This window comes from Dromiciops gliroides, chromosome 2 (assembly GCF_019393635.1).
Source record: "Dromiciops gliroides isolate mDroGli1 chromosome 2, mDroGli1.pri, whole genome shotgun sequence".
In the NCBI taxonomy this organism is placed as follows: domain Eukaryota; kingdom Metazoa; phylum Chordata; class Mammalia; order Microbiotheria; family Microbiotheriidae; genus Dromiciops; species Dromiciops gliroides.
This window is the reverse complement of record NC_057862.1, coordinates 414,584,710-414,599,617: the sequence shown is the minus strand read 5'-3', so window position 1 is coordinate 414,599,617 and position 14,908 is coordinate 414,584,710. Positions and strand designations below refer to the sequence as shown.

Sequence of the window (14,908 nt, the reverse complement as noted above, 5' to 3'; positions counted from 1 at the left end):
TATTTACTAACTGCTCTCATTCATATGCCCCTGACAAGCCTCTCACATCCTCTGGGGCTATGTATTCCAGGTTACAGGCCCTTAGACTAGATGATCTCTAAAATCTTTTCCAATTTTACATCCTCCATCTTGATAGCTGCATAATTGACAATGACCTGGATAGATATGACGTGATAGATGTGAAAGCAATTAGAAAATATGAAGCAATCCGCAAATATAAATTATCGTTCGGAATAATAACCCCAGAGCTAGAAGCAACCTCAAATCACATTCCATATTACAGCCACATCTCAGCAATGAATCCCTAAGTACCCATTTGTAAGGCTTTTTGTTCTGTGTTCTGGGGGAATATAAAGATGTATAAGGAAGAGGTGTCCCTAGCCCTTCAGAACCTTAGCATCCAAGTTGTTCAGTCATTTCAGTTGTGTCTAACTCTTCATGACCCCATTTGGGGTTTCCTTGGCAAAGATACTGGAGTGGTTTGCCATTTGCTTCTCTAGTTCGACAGATGAGAAAACCGAGGCAAACAGGGTTAAGTGACTTGCCCAGGGTCACATAGGTAGTAAGTGTCTGAGGTCAGATTTTAACTTGGGAAGATATCTTCCTCATTTCAGTCCTGGCACTCTATATCCGCTGTGCCAACTAGTTGCCCTACCATTCAGAAGATAACACATAAACATTTGAATAGTTAAATAGCAATTGTTATTGTCCTTTCTTTGTTATATTAATATTTTTCTAATCCAAGTGCAGGTAGTTTGAAGTTTTACTTTTTATTTAGACTTTTTCTCCCAAGTTTTGCTTAGTTATTTACATTTGTTGAGAAGGATAACATTTTTGTACTAGTATATCCTAATAGAATTGTGATCTCATTCCTTCCATGAGTCCTGATCACAACCCTACCAGAACTTCTGAGTCTTTTAGATTTAGGATCCATATTCTTATATATTAGGTTTTTGGTAAATAAATAAACAAGAAAACAAATGAATTAGTTATACATCTTACAAAGTAACCAATAGTAGGGGATTTAAATAATAATTCAAGACAACAATAGAAAAGATTTCACAAGGTAAGGTATGATTAATTGCTAAGACAATCCCAGTCAGAAAAGGTCAGAGGAGGGAGTGGGTGCATTGAGTTGGAGTGATCAGAGAATGCTTCTGTTCCAAACACCCACCTCCTTAAAGTCATCAGTCCTAGAATGAGGATTCCACAGCCTCCCCTTCTCTCATCCATTCCACCCTTTGAGCTGCCTGAGGGTCAGAAAGTTGTTCCATATGTAGCCTTGGACAAGTTATGAAACCACTCTGAGTTGGTTTCCTTATCTGTAAAAAGGAAAAAAACAGTCTTGGCCCTGATGACCTCACAAGATTATTTTGAGAATCAAATGAAACCATGTATGTAAAGTGGTTTGTAACTACGAAGTACTATGTCAATGGAAGGAGGCGATTTTATTATTATTATTATTGATGCTATTGTTAATCTTCTTGCTCATATCAGATGGTTGGCCACCAGGTGATACATTGTCTTCATCTAAAGCCACTCATGAAGCTCATCCACTAGGGTTAAGGGAGGACTGCAGTTTACCATTCAAGGAATTTCTTGAATAAATGAATCGTGGATTTTTGACTTATTGAAGTATCATTATTTTCAATTGTAGTATCATAGATCATAAATTTAGAAACAGAAGATACCTTAGAAGCCATCTAATTCAACACTTCCTCCCCATTTTACATATGTGGAAATAGGCCTGGAGTTTTTTCGGCTTTAAATCTACATTTGCTCTTCTTTAATCTTCCTCGTATTTGGACTATTTAATATCATTCAGTCATTCATTCAGTCAGTCAGTCAACAGGCATTTATTAAACTCCAGTGGTGGGTAGTGAACTGTGCTCGGTGTTGGAGGAAGATACAAAGTTTAGAGATTACAAAGTTCTTTCCTTTATGAAATTTTTTGTTGAATCAAAAGATAGGACAGAGACACAATATTATATGACAAATGCATTAGAAAAATAATAATTCACATTTAAAAAGTTAGCTGAAACTATTAATAATTTTAGTAAAGTAGCAAGTCATAAAGTAAATTCACATAAATCATCAGCTTTCCCATTTATTATAAAGCATCTTAAGGTTTGAAATGTGTTTTCCTTAGATCTTCATGAGGTCGGTAATACAAATTATCCCATTTTACAGATGAGTAAACTTGGGCTCCAAGAGATTAAGAGGCTGGTTTGCCCACTGTCACACAGCCATTAATTGTCTGAGGCAGGATTTCAATCTCCCATGTCTAGTGCTCCAGAGTGATTTGTAAAGTTCAAAGGGAAATGATGGTATTATATAGAATGCTTCAGGAAATTTTCCTATACTAGAAGACAGAAACCTGTCATGGGGAAAATGGGGTAGGGGGTTTGAGATAGGGGTAGGGGTTTGGGGTCCTTAGGAATTCCTCTTTAAAGAATTACACCCTCTTGTACACAAAAGCAGTTAGAATATGATGGTAGTTTATTTAGAGGAAGGGGAAGGGAAGGGAAACCATGAAAGTCCTTGGACTTCTCATGGGGAGAAAGGCATGACACAGAGAGAGTGGCTCTGAGATACCAATCTCCTTGAGCAAGAGACAAGCAGGTACTTTTATAGAGGACTGATGGGGGTGACCATTTGACTGTGGAAAGTTCCTTTAGTGAGGGAGGACCATCCCCCACTGGTGGTGGCTGGAGAAATTGAGTGAGGGGTGGCTGCAGATCTCTTAAGCCATCTCCTCAGGACACAAAGGAAGCAGCCACACCTAATCTTATCGCCCCAGGGATGAGAGAGACTAGAATGAAGGGTGGGGGTCCCAAAGATAGCTCAGTCTGATCTGGTTCCACTTATTTCTCTAGGTGTGTCTGTCCTCTGGTTTAGTTTCTCAAGGAGGTTCTTTGATGTGCCCCAGAGAACTTCTGGGGTGCTATGGGCCCATAACAAACCCTTTGCTTTCCCTTCTGAGTCAGATAACCTGAGAAATAGTATGGTATAGAGCTTAGCACAGTGGTTGGCACTTAGTAGGTGCTTCATAAATATTTACTTACTGACTAGTGGAAAAAACACTGAATGGTTGGTAAGGACCCAGCTAGAGTAATAGTGCCTGTACTGAGGTTCTGCCTCAGCTTACTGTTACCTATCCATTGGTATTTAATGGATGATTGTTGATTGAATTAATGAGGACGCTGAACAGTTCCTATCTGGGGAAGACCAAAGTAGAACAATGTATACTTAAAGCAGGAAAGATTCTGGGTCTCAGTTTCCTAATATATAAAATGAGGGAGTTGTACTAGATGACTTCTTCTGCAGTTAGGTGCTATAGTGGACAGTATGCTGAGTCTGTAATCGGGAAGACCTGAGTTCAAATTCTGCCTCATATACTTACTAGCTTTGTGACCCTGGGAAAATCATTTAACCTCCTTTTGCTTCAATTTTCTCACCTCTAAAATGACAATAATAATAGCACCTAGCCTTCTACCTCTCTCCCTCCCTCCTTCCTTCCCTTCCTTCCTTCCTTCATCTATAAACTTATGATCCAATGATTGATAATTAATAATATTGACTATTATTATTAAATAACAACAATAAGCAATAATATTGTTTACTCCAAGTGGATAAATATCCTTCTTGGAGAATTTCAATCCTGTAATGCTGTTGGAATTAACATTGTGTTTTTTACACACTCAATTAATTATGTTAGATGGGATGTGCCTCCATTTTGAAATTACCCCAGAACATTAAAGTGAGAGGATCATAGAACATAGAGCTGAGATCTTAGAAATCAAATCTAACCTCCTCATTCTATGGTTCAGGAAATGGAGGTTTGGCCCAAAGTTACACATAAGAAATAAAATAATTTTTAGTTAAGTATAATAAAGACAGAATTTACACCCATTCCCCTTTACTTCAAATATAGTCTTCTTCCCACTAAACTACTCTGCTATTTGGCCTTTTTTCCCCCCTTTTCCATATTAATTTCCACTTAAATCTAGATGTGGTCCCAACCTTCTGGATTGTGGCCAGTTCGACAGCTCCAATAAAGATACCCTTCTAGGGGACATTCTCCAATAAAATATAAGCTTCTTGAGGGCAAGGGCTATTTTTCCTTTTTTAATGTTTCTATCCCCTAGTGCCTGGAAAGTGTCTTGTCCATAGGGGGTGTTTTAGAGGTACTTGTTGAATTGTTTGTGCACTCATTTTTATGTGTTTAACAAAATCTTGCTCAGTCCCTATCTCACTGGAAAGGGTGAGAATATACCAGCAAGGATTAGGGTTTCCTTTTAGGTCTTTGAAATTCATGCCACTTTGAGTTCCCCCCACCCTATCCCTTTCCAGGATTTGTCATTGCTTGTACCAACCATTGATTTTCTCATGGCCCCTGATGGTGGTGGTTGGGAGGGGTGAGGGGAAGGGGAGGGGGTGGTTGCTGTAGTTGTATCCACCCTGGATAGTTCAAGTCCATTGGTTAGGTGTAACTGGGCTAAAAAAAGAATAAGAAGCCCACGATGTGATGTGGCAGCCCTGAGGAGCAGATCTCAGCATGCAAAGAGATCAGGAGGAAGGAAAACAGCTTTAATAACTGTTTACAAAGGACAAGAATCTCCTCTGAACCCTCAATAAGCATGAACTAGGCAGATGCCAAGTCTGTTTTCCTGTGCTTTCTGTGGACTTATTGTTCAAAATAATAATAATTTCCAAAAAGCATTTAATAGAAGTGTTATGCACATTGGAATCCAGTTCATTTCCTTCCAAATATTGTATTGCATCTTGTTGAACACAGACTCACCCCTGATCTAATCCCCTCTCAGAGAGGATTATAGAGAGGTGCAGTGTGTGTCATCCAGACCCGACTAGATGCTGCTCGAACTCTGTCATTTTGCATTTTCCATTGGCTCTTGCCTAGTCTGCCTGACACATCCCAAGCTCGTTTCTGTGGAGTGTAGTACAGCAGATTTCCAGAAGTTTGCTCTGAGATACAGCTAGCTATGCAAACGATTCAGAGAGGTTTCTATGTCTCTGCGTAGGGGGAATAGAGGGAGGGAAGAGTTGGTTTGTTTTGATTTTTAAATGACTGTATTCATAGTATGCACCAGGCCTACTTATCTCAGGGCACACAGAAGATTTCCCCATACATTTTGGCTGCAGCCCTTCAGGAAAAATACTTTTTGCCATTTTGTTTTATTTTTAAAAATCTATTAGTACATAAGGCCTCGGTGATTGAATTTAACAGAACTTAAAACCCACCCTGCCTTCCTAGACAAATAACTCACATAAATGAGCTATCCCTCCTCTGTGGATAACACAAGATGCATGGTAGGTCCTATGTAAAGACTGTTGAATTGATTTGAAGGGTAGGACATTTATAACTGATCTTCAAAGTCGTGTTTAACAAGCCTTCATCTTTGTGGTTTGTTTATCTATTGCCAGGATAAGGATCATAGATTTCAAGATAGAAGGGACCTTCAAGGTCACTGAGACTACTAACTTTACTTTTTTTTCCTCCTTAAAATTTTAAATTTTTATTGATATATTTTTATATCACCTTCATTTCTGCATATAGCTTTTCTCCCTCCCTTGCCCATGGCCAGCCCATATAACAACATTTAAACAGAAGAAGAATTAAAAGGAGTACTGCCAAATTAACACATCACCCAAGACTGATAGTATATGCAGCATTCCACACCCATAGGCATCCACTTTCCCTACCTCAGCAAAGTGTTCTATTCTTTATGCTTACACAGTTTTCAGTTTCTGTCATTTTTGTTGTTACTGTCATTTTTCTCATTCTGTTTCCATTTGTGGTAGCCATGGTATATATTGTTTTTCTGGTTCTGCTTAATTCATTCTGTTCATATGAATCTTCCCATGGCTCTTTAAATTATTTTCTTTGAATTCTTCATATTTATCATTTCTTACAGCAAAGCGATATTCTGTCATATTCATGTACCACAATTTGCTTAGCCATTACTCCATTGAAACAACCCTTTTATTTTGTAGATGAGGAAGTCCTTGGTAGTGAAATGACTTGTCCAAGGTCACACAGGCAGTAATAGACTTGGGATTTGAGCCTAGGTCCTCTGATTTCCAGATCTGATCTGATACACTTCACACTATACCATACCATCTTTTCCCATAACCTCAGGCTCTTCTCTCCTCCTGATCCCCATTCAAATGTTATTATTAGATCAGGTATATTCTCTGAATCATGGTCCAGTAATTACTAGGGATTTTGATTCTGGCTTAGAAACTCAAAGTCAGGGTCTATTTTGACATAAATCACAACTAAACCAAAAGGAACAATAATGAAATGATCTAGTGTGTCTGTTTGGCTATATGAAAATTACATTATAGTCAGAACAATTCCCCTCCACCCTAAAAGTGAAATTGCTTTTACGATGGCATGTCTTGCTTATTTGTGGTAAGTTCCCCCAAAGTCAGCTTTTTCTTCCTTCCTTTCTCTCTCTCTCTCTCCCCCCCTAATTTTTTGAATCAAGGTATACAAAACAAACACCCCAGAAGTCCCAGCCCACAACAACTATGTATATACCTGCTTTTCCTTGGGTAAGATGGTAGCTAGTCAAGCCAATGAAAACAGCCTGATATCCAAACTTTAAGTGGTTCCTAATTCTAATAAACTGGTGTGAGAATGAGGGTCCTTCTCTTTGAGATTATTCTGAAGGGTGGTGGATGCCTTTAAGAGTTCTCAATCCTTAACTCAGGAGGAAAATAAGGAGAATGGCTCAACAGATAGGGATCAAAACAAAGAAAAGCAAAACAAATCAGCTTGCTCCATTAGTGTGTTCTCTAAGCAAGTCTCTGCAGACCTTGATCCTCTGAATGAATGTGCTGTAGGTAAAATGCTGGCAGAGTCTGACTAAGGAAAACTGCCTGAAAGAAGGCAGTCCCTGCCTCTCCTGTTCGGGAAGAGTATGTGAGATTTCCATCACTGGTTGCATTACTTCCAAGAAGACAGGATCCCTGTTGGGTGTCTGTGTAGCTTATGCTGAGTAAATATTGACAAAGTAGTCTAAAGAGCAAACACTTTGACATTTGTAAGGTCCACTGGAAGGTCTTGTATATATTTATACAGCAAGAATGAGCACCGCATACAAATTTTCCTGAACTTCTCCTGACATCATTTTGCATGGCTTTTTGTGTGGTGAAGGAGAGCTGGGCATTCAGAGGAGAAAGGGGTCTTCCATTCCATCCATAACCAATGTGCTCCAATCCCCATTACAGAGTTATTATGAGCTTCTACATTACCTGCTCTTTCAGGAGAAGGGAGAAAAAAAAACCCCATGAAATCTTGTTTTTAATTTATTGTAATTGATGTACTTTCTTTTTACTTTGCGAAAATTTTATTGATGTTTTTGTACTTTATATTTATTAAAGATTGAGTCTCAAAATGTAATGAGTTAAAAATGCTTGCTTAATTTAAATTGTGAATCTGTCTGTTAAGAAATGCATTAGGGGTAGGAGAAGCATAAGACATATTAATTGACAGACAGGAACTGCTGTCTCTGAGGTTGATACAAGTAATTTATTACTTTAGAAATGAATGCCACCTCCAGAATGTGCTTCATTAATTTCAAATTTAGTTTTAATTTCAAGCTGTTGCCCCTTGAGAAGAATAAGGTGGCAAATTATGTTTGAAGAGCAGAATTTTTTTTTTTGCTCTGAAGAAACACCACATTTTAACTATTTAATTTTGCAAAAAGAAAAAAAAAAGTGCCTGTCTTGCTTGCTGAGTTTAGAGTGAAGGGAAAAAATATGCTATTTAAGGTTAGCAGTTACTAACACTTATTTTTTTTTCTTTTTCCTCTGCTTGTCCTTTCCCCCTCCTCCTCCTCCACCTTCCTCTTCCCTTTTTCTTTCTCCCACTGTTTGTCTTTTTCTTTCCCTTTCTCCCTAAATGCCTGTCCTTCTTTTCTTCCTCTCTCTTCCTTTCTTTCTACCCCTCTTCCTCTTCTTTTTTCTCCCTTCTTTCTCTTCCCTTTCCTTCTCTTCTTCCTTGTCCTCTTTCTCCTTTGCCCCTCCATCTCTTCCTTGCCACAGCCTATGTTTCAGATGAATTGAAGGCAGCTGCCCTGGTTGATGAAGAGATGGACCCTGATGAGACGGCAGCAGATGGGGAGCCCTCTGCCAAATATGCGTGCCCTGAAAAAGAGTTCAGTAAGACCTGTCCCAGCTACCAGAACTCTCCTGCTGCTGAATTCTCAAGCCATGAGATGGACAGTGAGTCTCACATAAGTGAGACCAGTGATCGAATGGCAGACTTCGAAAGCAGCTCAGTTAAAAATGAGGAGGAGAGTAAGGAGGTCGCCATCCCCCTGGAAGACTCAGCAGTGTCTGACAGCCTAGAGCAGATGAAGGCTGTTTACAACAACTTCCTCTCCAACTCGTACTGGTCCAATCTCAATCTGAACCTGCACCAGCCCTCCTCAGAGAAGAATAATGGTAGCAGCAGCAGCAGCAGCAGTAGCAGCAGCAGCTGTGGCAGTGGCAGCTTTGATTGGCATCAGAGTGCCATGGCTAAGACGCTGCAGCAAGTGTCTCAGAGCCGGATTCTCCCAGAGCCCAGTCTCTTTAGCACGGTACAGCTGTACCGACAAAGCAGCAAGCTTTATGGGTCCATATTTACTGGGGCCAGCAAATTCCGCTGCAAAGACTGCAGTGCAGCCTATGATACTTTAGTAGAATTAACAGTGCACATGAACGAAACAGGACATTATCGAGATGATAACCATGAGACTGATAACAACAACCCCAAGAGGTGGTCCAAACCCCGCAAACGGTCCTTGCTGGAAATGGAAGGAAAGGAAGATGCTCAGAAAGTTTTAAAGTGCATGTATTGTGGCCATTCTTTTGAGTCTCTCCAGGACTTGAGTGTTCATATGATTAAAACTAAACACTACCAAAAAGTGCCTCTGAAGGAACCTGTCACGCCTGTTGCAGCCAAGATCATTCCTGCCACCAGAAAGAAAGCCCCGCTGGAGCTTGAGCTGCCCAGCTCCCCGGATTCCACAGGTGGGACCCCAAAGGCAACTATGTCAGACACGAATGATGCTCTGCAGAAGAACTCCAACCCCTACATCACGCCAAATAACCGCTATGGACACCAGAATGGGGCTAGCTATGCCTGGCACTTTGAGGCCAGGAAATCCCAGATCCTCAAGTGCATGGAGTGTGGCAGCTCCCACGATACTTTGCAGGAGCTCACGGCCCACATGATGGTGACCGGACACTTTATCAAGGTCACTAACTCGGCCATGAAGAAAGGGAAGCCTATCATTGAGGCTCCCGTCACTCCAACCATCACGGCTCTACTTGATGAGAAGGTACAGTCTGTGCCCCTGGCAGCCACCACATTTACCTCTCCCTCCAATACACCCTCGAGCATTTCCCCAAAACTAAATGTAGAGGTCAAAAAGGAAGCTGACAAAGAGAGAGTGGTGACAGAAGAAAAAACTAAGGACAAAGAAAAACCAACTGAGGAAGAGGAAAAGTATGACATCTCTTCTAAGTACCATTACTTGACTGAAAATGACTTAGAGGAGAGTCCCAAAGGAGGGTTGGATATCTTAAAATCACTAGAAAACACAGTCACATCTGCTATTAACAAAGCCCAGAATGGGACTCCTAGCTGGGGTGGCTATCCTAGTATCCACGCAGCCTACCAACTCCCAAACATGATGAAATTGTCTCTGGGTTCCTCTGGGAAGAGCACACCCCTGAAACCCATGTTTAGCAATAGTGAGATAGTGTCGCCCACAAAGAACCAGACCCTGGTGTCTCCACCCGGCAGCCAAACCTCCCCGATGCCAAAGACCAACTTCCATGCCATGGAAGAGCTGGTCAAAAAAGTCACAGAGAAAGTCGCCAAAGTTGAAGAAAAGATGAAGGAACCTGAGGGGAAGCTCTCCCCTATGAAAAGGGCCACACCTTCCCCATGCAGCAGTGAGGTGAGTGAGCCCATCAAGATGGAGGCCTCCAGTGATGGGGGGTTCAAGAGCCAAGAGGACAGCCCCAGCCCTCAGAGGGATGGGTGCAAGGAGAGCAGCCCCTTGGCAGAGCCGGTAGAGAATGGCAAGGAACTGGTGAAGCCTGTGACAAGTGGCTTGAGTAGCAGTACAGCCATCATTACTGACCACCCTCCTGAGCAACCCTTTGTTAACCCCTTGAGTGCCCTCCAATCAGTCATGAATATCCATTTGGGGAAAGCAGCTAAGCCATCCTTGCCCGCCCTGGACCCCATGAGCATGCTCTTCAAGATGAGCAACAGTTTGGCGGAAAAGGCTGCAGTGGCAACCCCACCCCTGCAGTCCAAGAAAGCAGACCACTTAGATCGCTATTTCTACCACATCAACAATGACCAGCCCATTGACTTGACGAAAGGAAAGAGTGACAAAAGCTGTTCTTTAGGTTCAGTGCTCTTGTCACCCACGTCAACATCCCCCGCCACCTCTTCATCCACGGTGACAACGGCGAAGACGTCGGCCGTCGTGTCGTTCATGTCAAACTCGCCGCTCCGTGAGAATGCCTTGTCAGATATCTCTGATATGTTGAAGAACCTGACAGAGAGCCACACGTCAAAATCTTCTACACCTTCTAGCATCTCTGAGAAGTCTGACATTGACGGCACCACGTTAGAAGAGCCCGAGGAGACGACACCGGCCCAGAAGAGGAAGGGACGCCAGTCCAATTGGAATCCCCAACACCTGCTGATCTTACAGGCCCAGTTTGCTGCCAGTCTCCGACAGACATCAGAAGGGAAATACATCATGTCGGACTTGAGCCCCCAAGAGCGGATGCATATCTCCAGGTTCACGGGCCTCTCGATGACCACCATCAGCCACTGGCTGGCCAATGTGAAATACCAGCTTAGAAGGACAGGGGGAACGAAGTTCCTCAAAAACTTGGACACTGGCCACCCTGTGTTCTTTTGTAATGACTGTGCGTCACAAATCAGGACTCCTTCCACGTACATCAGTCACCTAGAATCACATCTGGGTTTCAGATTGAGGGACTTGTCCAAACTGTCCAATGAACAGATTAACAATCAGATAGCACAAACTAAGTCCCCATCAGAAAAACTGGTGACATCATCTCCCGAAGAGGAACTGGGAACTTCCTACCAGTGTAAACTTTGCAATCGGACCTTTGCGAGCAAGCACGCCGTTAAACTTCATCTTAGCAAAACACATGGGAAATCGCCGGAGGACCATCTCCTGTATGTCTCAGAGCTCGAGAAGCAGTAGCATTTGCTTTCGATTAAAACGACTGTCATTTGCTTTGAGGAAAACTGTCAAAGGCACCTTAAAGCTACTATTTCGTTCTTGGCACATGTTCTTACTCTAACGGCAGAGAATCACTCTGGGCTGAACTGTTTTGTATAACTGTACAGTGTTTAATAGAGGCGCATAATCAGCTGTTGTTACTGGTAAAATATGAAGGTTAAAATGCAGTGGTAAGTGTTTGGAACTTTGTGTAAATTGGATTTAGTTGTGGGCATCCCTCCGATGCTTCAAGCTGCATGCATTCACAGACAGTTTAATTAAGCATTTATAAGGAAATCTGGCACACTTTTTCCATGTGACCCAAGTGTGTTGGCATTTCTCACCCTTTAATCTTTAGCCCTCTGAGTACTTTGAAGCACTTTTGCATTAATTTGGTTTAAAAAAAAGAATAATAATAATAATGATAATGTATGGAGCTCTGTTTTTTTTTTTAATCCTTACCAGCTTAGTTATAATTAATAATATGAACCTCCATTTATGCAGGTCTGCAGGGGTATAACAAGCCTTGAAATTAAAAAAATATATTATTTTCACATTGAAACATAGATGTATATATTGTATAGATTTCAGACTCTCTTATGAAAAAAATGTGATCGTGGTTAAATGACCTTTTTTTCTGCATTTATAGCAACAGTGTTTTATGTATCTGCTATGCTCTGGGCATAAGCTGTGCCTATGTATAGTGTATATTTCTCTCTCCCTTTTTTTTCAAGGTCTATGTTTTTTTTGTTTTTGTTTTTTTACATTCAAACATTGTAAATTATACAAAAGATACCACAGATAGCATTTATAAAGTATGCAGAAACATTATTCTAAAAGCAAAGTATGATTGTTTTGCTATACAGTACATCTATATTGATAGAGGTTCATGTTTAAATTATGCATATTTATTAGCATCATGTTATTCTTTTGTTTTGAGCAGTCTGATAACAGAGGCCAGGGAGTGCATCCATGGCAAGCATCATAACTATTTTGCACATGATTTTTAAAGGTATTTATTAGAAATCAAAGGAAGTTCAAAACAAAACTCAGTGCTCAAAGGGTTAAGTCTATTTGAAAAGGAAAGGGAAAAAAAAAACTTGTACTGTATTTCCTAAACATTGATAAAGCCTTTAAAATGTTTGTACTGTAACACTTTGCTTAAAAGTTATGAGGCATTCTGTGATACAACCTCTTTTACTTATTTATAAGTCTTTTTGGTTGCTATTTCATATTGTAGAATGCCTTTTTATTTCAATTGGTAACTTTCTGTTTTGTTCTGCCTAATTATTCTCCCAAGATTCCATACTCCAGCTTTATCTTTAGGCATATGAAAGGTAACCCGTGGTTACCGGCACACTAAGTGATTCTGTTCGTCTCCATTTTTGGCAGTTAATTTGCAGAAGTAACTGACAGCTGACACCATATGAGAATCTATGTAGAAAATATTGGCATGTAAACAGCACAGACCCTGTAACGCACTCTGTGCCCTGTTTTGTTGTTGACAATGAAGCACCATTATATGACTCTTCATATAACCTTTTTTTCTACTGCAGCATTAAAATTGTCTTTTTGCTATAATTTTGTGTTGCGTTCACAATTATGTCTGAAATGTGCTACGACTAACGAGCACATTAAAATTAAATTGTATGCGATCTGTTTATGACTGAGTAGGTTTCTGTGTCTGCCAGGTGCTGGCAGTCAAAAGCTGCACATACATCAATGGAGTTTTAGTGAACTTTGGCTTTGAAAGAGCAGCTTGGCACTCATTCAGAGTCTGCGTGGACAGAATTCCCTCCCCACCACCACCATCCCCTCTTAAAAAAAAAAAAAGAAAAGAAAAGAAAGAAAGAAAGAAAATGATAAATGAATGTTCTGGTGTCCCTTTTCACATCAGGTGAGATGGAGTCTGAAAGGGGGGGGTTGGGGAAGGGGTGAGCTTTACAAAGCCCCATGTATCAGAGCAAATAGTTTCCTTAAAGAGTAGATGGACCCTACCATATGCTGATAACAAGGGTCCCTCTTAAATGCACAGACTAAAGGGAAGAGAGCTGTTGATGGTGCTGAAGAGAAAGAACATGTAGATACAGCGGCTGTTCAGTTCTTCCTTCTGGGTCAGGAATTTTCTGTTATCAGGAAGGGAGAGCACAGCCCTTCCAAGCTAGGATAACTGTGGCCCTTCTCGGACCCTGCCTCCACCATACCGATTCAACAACTGGTAGCCAGAGGACAGGAGCATGAATCCACAAGCACATGAAAAACCCAGAGCATGGGTATGAAAACAATAAGTTTTTGATTAGCAACAGCAAGTCATGCCAACAAAACACTGGATGCATAATTTAAATTTGTAAAATATCTTTATCCCTATAAAGTACTTCTTTTCCAGGTTAGTTAGAATTATAGACTAGAAATGCTTTTATTCCATGTAACCTGATATTATATAAATGATAAATTTATTCTAGCCACATAATTTATTAACTTGAGTGTTAAAAAACCCCTTTATTTATTAAAAATTAAATGGATCCCTTTCAAATATGTTTAATAATATGCCTACTCCCCACTATCCCCCACCCCAACCACTTTTGTTAAATTGAGTGCAAAATTTCTTTCAAGATTTAGCTTAGTAATCCATCTCTCTGGGATTTACAAAAGAACTTCCGTCAATTTCAACACTGATTTTTATCAAACTGAATGAATAGTACTAGTTTTTCTCTTGTCTTGCTAGTAAAAGTTGGGCTTTTTTGCACTTCTCTGGTCTATGCAATGGTGATCCTGAAAGGGAGTTTCTTTCATCAAGGACTTCAGTCTGTTGTGCTTACTTTAACCCTTTGAGGAATCAGATTAGGTCTCCCAGACCAGGAATGAAAACGGGGCAGGGGTAAAATCAAGAGAAGGAGATGGAAAAACAACTTCAAACTGGAATGATCAGTCACCTAGAGAGAGTGCATCCTATCAGCTAGGGTCCCCTTGGATGGTACCTGTCCATGTGGGTACCAGTGACATTCTCTACCAGTGCCTTTGGGATCTGTAGTTCTAGGAGCCCAGATTTCCACTCTTGAATTTTTCACAGGTTAAATATAGCATTGGTTTATTAAAATCCAAAGTCCTGAGTATAACAGATTAAGCTGACAACACTTACATCATAAAGAGGGCCCATTTGGCTTATAAAGAGGTGGGGATTCATGCAAATGACTGCTGTCCCTCCTCTGGGAGAAAATCTGACACTTTCCCCCATTTCCCTCCCTTCCCCCAGAATTGTTTGACTAATTGCACAAACTTGGCATAGTGGCAAAGATAAGAGGAGACCCGACCCACCAGCCCCATCCAACAGAGCCAAATAGTAACCCCTGAAACAACTAAGGTTGGAAAGGAAGGTGGCCACTGGATTTATTATTGGTTCCGGGAATTCATTTCATGTTCAGAAAAATGTGGCAACTGAGGATCCACAGTGATTAATGCAGATCCTGCCCACTGGAATGTGAGTCCCCAGTGCCCAGCCTGCCTGCCCTTGAGTTTATTTCTCCATTCTGAAATACAGGTGTGTTTATTCAATACAAGCCCTTGGAGGATCTGCTCTCATTCAACCTCATTCCTTCTTCATGTCCCGCAGCACC

General features: G+C 40.9%; 1 protein-coding gene across 1 annotated transcript in view; it reads left to right on the top strand.

Moving 5' to 3' along the window:
• Positions 1–12,958, top strand: part of TSHZ3 (teashirt zinc finger homeobox 3) — a 90,998-nt gene extending 78,040 nt beyond the window's left edge. Inside the window, exon 2 of the mRNA XM_043986303.1 lies at positions 8,074–12,958. Coding sequence (XP_043842238.1) covers positions 8,074–11,276 — 3,203 coding nt within the window. The 3' untranslated portion in view covers positions 11,277–12,958. The remainder of the gene's footprint in view (positions 1–8,073) is intronic.
• Positions 12,959–14,908: the final 1,950 nt, after the last annotated feature.